This window comes from Bactrocera latifrons, unplaced genomic scaffold, assembly GCF_001853355.1.
Source record: "Bactrocera latifrons isolate USDA-ARS-PBARC rearing strain unplaced genomic scaffold, ASM185335v1 scaffold_162, whole genome shotgun sequence".
In the NCBI taxonomy this organism is placed as follows: Eukaryota; Metazoa; Arthropoda; class Insecta; order Diptera; family Tephritidae; genus Bactrocera; species Bactrocera latifrons.
This window is the reverse complement of record NW_017535097.1, coordinates 346,180-355,026: the sequence shown is the minus strand read 5'-3', so window position 1 is coordinate 355,026 and position 8,847 is coordinate 346,180. Positions and strand designations below refer to the sequence as shown.

At 34.3% G+C, this 8,847-nt stretch overlaps 1 protein-coding gene across 1 annotated transcript in view; it reads left to right on the top strand.

The window, feature by feature from the left end:
- Positions 1-8,610, top strand: part of LOC108966513 (glycine receptor subunit alpha-4) — a 9,851-nt gene extending 1,241 nt beyond the window's left edge. Inside the window, exons 2-6 of the mRNA XM_018929454.1 lie at positions 5,801-5,873; positions 5,951-6,405; positions 6,483-6,593; positions 6,655-7,181; positions 7,754-8,610. Of these exons, the coding sequence (XP_018784999.1) occupies positions 5,803-5,873; positions 5,951-6,405; positions 6,483-6,593; positions 6,655-7,181; positions 7,754-8,026 (1,437 nt within the window). The 5' untranslated portion in view covers positions 5,801-5,802 and the 3' untranslated portion in view covers positions 8,027-8,610. The remainder of the gene's footprint in view (positions 1-5,800; positions 5,874-5,950; positions 6,406-6,482; positions 6,594-6,654; positions 7,182-7,753) is intronic.
- The last annotated feature ends 237 nt before the right edge of the window (positions 8,611-8,847 follow it).

Below are 8,847 nucleotides of genomic sequence, written 5' to 3'. Positions count from 1 at the left end.
ATGATTCCTACCCTTGTGGTCAACTGAAAAATTAAAAAAGAATTGATGCTCTATTTTGACGAATGTCGCGATCCCAAGAAGTTGCAAAAATAAAAAAAAAAATTCATAAAATGGTGGCTAAGTACTCMAAAATTAAGTTCGATTTTTTCTCTAATTTTTGAACTTTGTCGAATTTTTTAATATTAATTATAYTTYATTATTATTAATRTTATAAATTTTAATTTTTTGTTACTTCATGTGATAGAGCGATATTTAAAAATTAATTTTGCCATATTTTAAGTAAATCGGCTTATTAGAACTTGAGATGCCACGATAGCATCAAAAATAGTAGTTTTATCAACAATTTTTTTTTAATATAAAAAATTAAATATTTTATTAGTATTTGTTATTGTTACAAATTTACACTATTAACAAAGAAATTCAGAAAATTCTGGAAAAATATATCGGTCATGGGACGCGTTCGCAGGATAATTCCTTACAGGATCATCTAAAGTGAAAAATTAAGTGTTTTAGTTAAAACGTTAACTTAGAACTTGGACGAAGAAAATAGAAATTGAAAATTGGGTTTTTGGCAGACTTTTTTTTTGTAAAATTGTGAAAATTTCGCGACATTTTTTTCACATAGTTGTAACCGAAATAAAAACCTCGTCTAAAGCGACTAAAACKTCTGAAWTAATWTGAATTTTAAAAAATCCTTTTAGATAGATACCTTTGAATATCTAAACTAAAAAGGAAAAACGTGGATTAAATAATTTCGGATTTCCGTTATAAACATTTAAGTTTATGTCACACCAAAAATAAGGAAAAAAGTTTTGTATTTGATTAAGGTTTGTTTTTACCCAAATTTATTTTATGTACCAAGTCAAATCAGGCCTTCTCGTGTCAGACAAAAGCAAACTTTAAGAGCTAAGCATAAAAATTCAGAATTTCGGCATGAAAACAGAAAAAAAAATTATGTTGACTACTGTAATCGCTTATTGAAGTTTCATGATCGAAAAGATTGATAAATTAATCGATAAAATCATGAATATAGGGATTTTTCAAGGCATTGGCAGTAAGGATACTCTTTAAGAGAACTTTCAACTTCTTTAGAAAGCACCATTTGCTCAAAAATAACCAATTTGACTAGTCTTTCTGACATTACCTGTTTGCACCCATAGCTATAGAGATAGCTTCTTTGGAAAAAAAATTCTCACGCTCAGACGCCTTTTTCGGAAGTTTTATTATTGTTGTAGCGGCAGAAAATATTCTTGAAGTAACTTAGATAAATCCGGATACCTTGAACCTGACGACTCTCATGAGAACTGTTTCGGTTTCGATTTTGAAAGTCCACATGACTCTCAACTATGGGACTTCAAAATGAATCGTCGTTTATTAAAGTATATTCTATTATTACACAATATTTTCATTTATCTATAAAATGAAATGCCACTTCAAAAAAAATTCACTAAAAAAACGTTTTTCTGACTTGCAACACTTTATATCAACGATTTGTTTCATTTCACTTATTTCTTGACTGAGATAGTTTGACAGTCAGTAAAATGGGTGAAAAGGTGCCTGAAAATTGCATTTGCAGAATTTAATACCAGAAAAACTGCTGAAAAAATGCTTTTTTATTCTATGAAACAAAAATAAACTATTGTACGCGTTGTATAAGTAACTTTATTTATTGTCAAGAAATCGTATAATTTCTCATTGCAAGCTATCACATGAACAAGGTWTAGCGGCATATATCATTAAGTTTCGTTATACACAAACATCAACTTGCTTTATTGAATCTCCAGGTTTATTTTTCTTGTTTGCTACAAAAAATCTGCAGCGAAATGTCTCAATGTTGTTTACAGTAACTCAAAATATTCAACTCGGACAAAAAGTTAAATTTAAACGCGAACATTTTAGTGCGATTCCATCTTTTGGCTTTGACGTGAATTAACTCAGCAACTAATGAAATACAAGTGTTTATCAATAGTTCCGGAAACTATTGATGCTGTGAACAAAATGATATTGCAAAATCGTCATGTGACCTTTCGTGAGATTAAGACAACGGTAGGCATCATGAACGATTATAACTTCGGAAATAATTTGACTGTAAAAAACTTTTTTCACGTTATCAATAACAATTTGTCAATCGGTCTAAACAACGCTCATGTCAATTGGTCGAGAGAAATGTAAAAAAATACAAAATCGATGCTTCGAAACACGCCCATAACATCGTAATAGATGGTGAACCGGGGACTTACGCGCCTGAAATCTAAAGTAAACAGCAGTCGATTGTACGAGTGTTTCTAGAAAGCACATCCCATCAAGTGGCTCCCTGTTGTTTTTTTTTTTTTGTGGAAAAACTATCTACGTCGCGATCATACCATTGGAACAACGCAGAAAAGTAAGCTCTTAGTAGTATACAACCATTTGTTTGAAAGTTGTCATTCAAGAAATCTGGAAAACCGACCGCCGAAGACAGATGACATGACTATGACGATGCGAGCTTTCACACATCGATTGAAACAACTTAATTTTAGAGCACTCAAAACAGCGATTTATTAACTCATCCGCCGTATAGACCTGACTTGACACAAAATGACGATTTTCAAATTTGATACTTTTGCAGACGCCACCTGATTTTTCAGCTTTCGCGCTAAAAGAAATTACCCAACCTAAACAAGTTGTTTTTTTTTAATTAAAACCTGGCTTCATCAACCTTATCAACCTTCTTTGATAATTTGCCTTAAAGGATTAAATGGGTTTACTGGTTTCAAAAAATCGATTTTTATTTGTTGTCTATTTCTGCAACCACTCTAGAATATTTTTCCTAAATTTTATTAAAGTTGATCCGAGTCATAGTTTCGGCGATACAGCCTTGAGAACTTGTGCGCTCGAGGCTAAGTAAGCTAAGTCCGCCGTCGCCGTCGCCGTCTTTAAACGCGTTTTTTTCGAAACTATGTTTTTGAAGTCGGAAATTGTCGCGAAGTTTTCACTGAAATTTTCATTTGTTTTTTTTTTAAATGTCTAACTAAAATCCAATTTTCAGTTTCTTTCTTCGTCCAAGTTCTAAGTTAAGATTTTAACTAAAACATGTGTTTTTTTCACTCAGATGATCCTGTTAGGAGTTACCCTGCTAATGAGGACGCATCTTTTTTCCAGGGTGTCACAGGAAATAGCGTCGCATTGGCCGAGTTTAAAATATCTTTTTACAAAAATGTCAGAATTTCTTTGTTATTAATGTATGTTTGTAACAATAAAAAATTCTAATAAAATATTTAATTTTAATATATTATGAGAAACAAATGGTTGAGTAAAGGCGGTTTTTTACCCGAGGAAACCCATATAACACCTATAGCTAGTACTATACACTTTTATCCGTAAGTTTAAAAAATTATAAGCCAAAACTAAATTTTACGCTCTACAAAAGCAGTGTTGATAATTTTTTTTTCCAAAATCATGCTTTCAAAAGTTATGCGCAGTTTAAATCGAATTCACATGCACGTGGGTGCCATATAGGTAAATTCTATGTTGCTCATACGTCACGGTGTACACATAATGAAAATTTGTTTAAATAGCATGTTTTTGCCTACGCTCAAGCAATTTTTTGTTCAAAGTGTCCTTGCGGTTTGCTTACGTTTTTGAATGTCGATTTTCTCGCAACTTTTTTATTCAACTGCCGATTAGGTGGCACTGCTGGCATCGTTGACGCTAGACAACGACCCCAACACATACTCAAGTCGACCTCCGAGACAACGTTGATGTGAGCATCACCGCATTTCATGTCATGACAATGCGCCATAAAAGCGCATACAGATACTTGTGGCGGCCACTCTAGTCAAGTGGTTTTAATTGTGAATTAAGTCGCTATTGTGACCGTCACACAGCTGCAAGAAGGTCTAGTGCAAGCCACAAACCTTGCCAAGACTTCCAGCCTTTGGCGGTGAGGAAATATGCGTCGTTGACTTTTATTATAATTTTTTGTTATTGTTGTTTTTTTTTYYTTTTTTTTTATTTGAATTCATTTGAATATTTCTCTCAATATTTGATACTAATATGCATATTTATGAACGCATTCGTCGTAAGTTGTCTTTGTGTGTGTATGATTTATGTGTATGTGAATATTAGTAAGGCRTTCAGGTACGTTTGTATGAGCGTGTTCGTGTGCGATTGAAAATCTTTGCATGCTTTGATACTATTTCTGGGTGTGCGCGAACTATCCATATAATTACGCAGCCGTCAAGGTAATTCCTCCTTGTTAATGAATATTTTGTTATTTCCGTTTTCAATTCGATTGTCATTGTCAGTGACACYGGTTGAAAGGATTTTGAAATTATTGCCGCCGTCTTAGGCATTACTTCAAGGGTACATCGCAATTTCAGGTTAGCGATTTCCTATTTTCATTTTCTGTTTGTTAGGTCCTCTCTTACCTTGACAGTGTAAGTCTAATACTTACATAAAGCAAATAATAAAATACTTAGTAGAAAGGTTAAGACTTTCAATGCATAAATATTTYAGCGAAATATTAGTAAAGTTTTTAATTAATTATAGGAAGTAATCACTGATCAATTATTTAATTATTGACTTTAAGGACACTGTTGGTAGTCAGGAACTCATAAAGATTTGATTTGATATGAGAAGTATATTATATATTTGTTAAATGCCTATACGACAGATTTACCATATACCTATCCGAGTCATTCCCGTCATTCGATTAATACTTTTCTTGTTTAATAGTAAGGGGAAGCATCGAAAGCCGGCGTGCGAAMCTTAAATGCACTAAACCTGACCTACTCCCAAATCAAGTCTCTCCCACGGAACCGCCGATTAAGTATTACTTCTTGGGAGGGGCAGGACATTTAAGTCTCCACTATTGTACGGATTGGCGGACGCCTAATYTGTTGAAAAAGTTCCAGTTTTGTCATTATGAAAGCAGATGCTTCCCTAACAGACAGACACATGAGTGTCATTAGATTCTAGTTATTGTGCTGTTGGTTTCAGAGTGAAGCTTATTCTTATAGTCAATCTGTGATACTAAATCTAAACCCCGCTGAACTATGAACTAATATTTCCAGTAAAATACGTGGCGAAAAGGTTATGCTGACTGTTTAGTGGGAATGGAAAGGAATCATCCACTATGAGCTGCTCCAACCTGTTGGAACGATTGATTATRCATTTTACTGTCAATAAGTGATGAGATTGAAGCAAGCAATCGCAAACAAACGGCYAGAACTGATCAACAAAAARTGCTGCCTCTTCCATCAGGGCAACGCTAGACCACACACATCATTGAGGACTCGGCAAAAACTGGGAGATCTTGKCTGGGAAGTTTTTATTTGTTTTCATTTGTTTCGGTCAATGCAGAGCTTCCTTARKGGAGTAAAGTTGACTTCAAGAGAAGCCTGTGAAAATTACTTCTYGCACTTTTTCGCCGAGAAACCAGAAAAGTTTTACACTAATGGAATAATGTCTCTAGCAAATAAATGGCAAAAAGTGATTGAGCAAAATGGTACATATTYGGTTCATTAAAGTTCATTATAAAAATATAAATAAAAAGTTGAAGTTTGATTAGAAATACGAAACGACTTTTTCGACTATATTTATAATCTCTAAACATATTGTTCAGATCGGATCAACATAACATATAATCTCTATACAAAATGACCGTTCAAAATCGAGTTCTTGTAAGGAAACCTTTTTAATTTGACGAGAAATGCACCTGTAAAGAGTGTTATAACTTCGATGCAGCCGAATTTAACGTTCTTTTCTTGTTTTATATAAATATTTTTTTTTTTTAACAAATCGTATTCTTTACTTGCAGTTATGGAATATCAAATATTTCTCTTGGTAATATTTTCAATATGTTTAGAGAAATTCACAACGGGCGAATACCAGTAAGTTAACACAGTTGCTAATATTTTTCGTTTCTTGAACTAATCATCAACAATCTTCTACACAACTAACACGAAAGGCAAAGCTTGGCGATAACAGATATTTTGCCCGAGGACATAAAACGATATGATAAAATGCGTCCACCCAAAAAGGATGGACAACCAACAATYGTTTATTTTCACGTCACCGTAATGGGTCTCGATTCGATCGACGAGAACTCTATGACATATGTTGCGGATGTGTTTTTTGCACAAACCTGGAAGGATCATCGCTTGCGACTGCCCGAGAACATGACACAAGAGTACCGATTACTAGAAGTCGATTGGCTAAAGAATATGTGGCGACCGGATTCTTTCTTCAAAAATGCCAAATCAGTGACTTTTCAAACCATGACAATTCCCAATCACTACATGTGGTTGTACAAGGATAAGACCATACTTTATATGGTGAAGCTAACACTGAAATTGTCATGCATTATGAATTTCGCCATTTATCCACATGATACACAAGAATGCAAACTGCAGATGGAAAGTTGTAAGTACAAACTAACCTAAAAGCATTACGAATTTGCTGACTTAATGGCTTATTTTTCATTTGTCYTTTGCCAAAAGTGTCACACACAACAGATGATATGATCTTTCAGTGGGATCCTACGACGCCTTTAGTAGTAGATGAAAATATTGAATTGCCGCAAGTGGCGCTGATACGAAATGAAACGGCAGGTTCGACACATACAAGTAAACTTAAAATAATATTCTTATAATTTACACATTATACTCACAGATTGCACTCAAGTGTATTCGACGGGCAATTTCACTTGTCTCGAGGTCGTTTTCACGCTCAAACGTCGCCTTGTCTACTATGTTTTCAACACATATATACCGACTTGTATGATTGTTATAATGTCTTGGGTCTCGTTTTGGATCAARCCGGAAGCTGCGCCAGCGCGTGTTACATTAGGCGTCACCTCGCTGTTGACCTTGTCCACGCAACATGCGAAGTCGCAATCATCTCTGCCGCCGGTTTCCTACTTAAAGGCGGTCGATGCATTCATGTCCGTTTGTACGGTGTTTGTTTTTATGGCGCTAATGGAATATTGCCTAATAAATATTGTGTTGAGTGATACGCCCATACCGAAACCAATGGCTTATCCGCCGAAACCTGTGCCGGAGGGTGCGAAAAAAGAACCAGAAAAGCCGCCAGCCACAGCTCCYACACCGGCACCAGTGATCACACCCGCCAAAGTGGTGCCGGACGAAAAGATAGAGAAAATTGAGAAAATATTCGACGAAATGACCAAAAATAAGCGGGTGAGTAAAAKTAAGATAAGTGTAATTTCATCAAATAGTATGTCATSSGAATGCGAAACTGAARCTTGAAACTAAGGATTATTGTAGTTTATAAGGGAAGCAAGCATTATTATTAGCAGCGTAGCCATATCAATCAATCCTCAAAGTGAATTGATCTCACCMTATAAACAGATATGTTTGATACATATTGATTATTACTTTAATTAATACTAATAAACTTTGTGAGTTGGAATGTTTGTTACTTCTTCAGGACTAAACGGCGTAAGCGAATTTAATTAAATTTGTTTTTGAATTAGTCAACACTTTTGGCTTTACACATAAGCTATGTTTTACTCCGAGAAAATATCTTATTCTCAGAGAAAAATCGATGCAAATTAATTCACGGATTATATTTGGGAAACTTTGTACGCAATGTTATATATTAAAACGCTTTCCAACCTTTTGAGAATCATTTTTCAAGTTAAGAACCATATAAAACTATAGCTATAGCTGACAGTTTCATAATAACATAACCTTTTTGAGTTACAAATCTGTGGCTATAGCATAATTTTCTTAAWTCACACGTTTTTCAGGTTGTGCACACACGTCGTGTTGTTCGACCGCCACTCGACGCCGATGGTCCTTGGATACCGCGTCAAGAATCGCGCATAATACTCACYCCAACTATTGCGCCACCACCGCCGCCGCCACCGCCAGARCCTGAGCCGCCTAAACCAAAGCTGACGCCACAGCAAGAGCGTCTRAAGCGTGCCATTTATATTGATCGCACATCGAGGGTACTCTTCCCGGCGCTCTTCGCCGGTCTCAACGCCATCTATTGGATCATATTTTATGAATATCTATAAGCACAAACCGACATACTTATGGTATATACCAAATGTACAGYTGCTGTGGCTCATCTACATACATACATACATACATATGTACATACAAATGCATTCTCCTCTGCAATTGAGAGGCGAATGATGAGTATGTTTTGTGGTTTTAACTCAACTCGTTAGTTTAAGTGGCATATACAGTAATATTTAAATATATGTATGTACGAGTAACTGTAAACAAAGAATATGAAAAATATGTAGATAATGTTGTAGTGTTAATGAACGGAAATAGAAAATTTTATTCAAATCAATTTGCCAAAGCAAGTTCATCAAATCTAGTATGTGTATGTACATACTTATATAGTAAATAATATATGTATGTATGTTAACTAGCGGTAATATGTATAAATACTTCTATAAGCTTGAAATAAGTTAATGAGCAGCGCGCTCTTTGTGAAATTCTTATATTCTTAAATAATAAAGCCTTAAATTTTCAAATTGTATAATTTGTGAAACATTTTTATTTCTTACAAACACTTCACATTGATTGGTAAACCGTAAAAATCCTAACGGCGTATATTTATTATAAGATCTAAATTAACATGAGTAACGTATGAATTCGTTTATCACTAATTTTTAATGTAATAAYTTATTTAGAATGCATTTTATATGCTAATAGAAGTTGTTATTGCGAAAACTGTATTAAATTGTAACGAATTTTAAAAGTATATATTAATTGTGATAATAATTAATGAATATGTGTACATTTCTGACTAGTGCCAAATAAAAAAGAAACGCTTAAAGAYCAATTCAATGTGTAATGCATTTATTTGGGCATATTTTCTTTA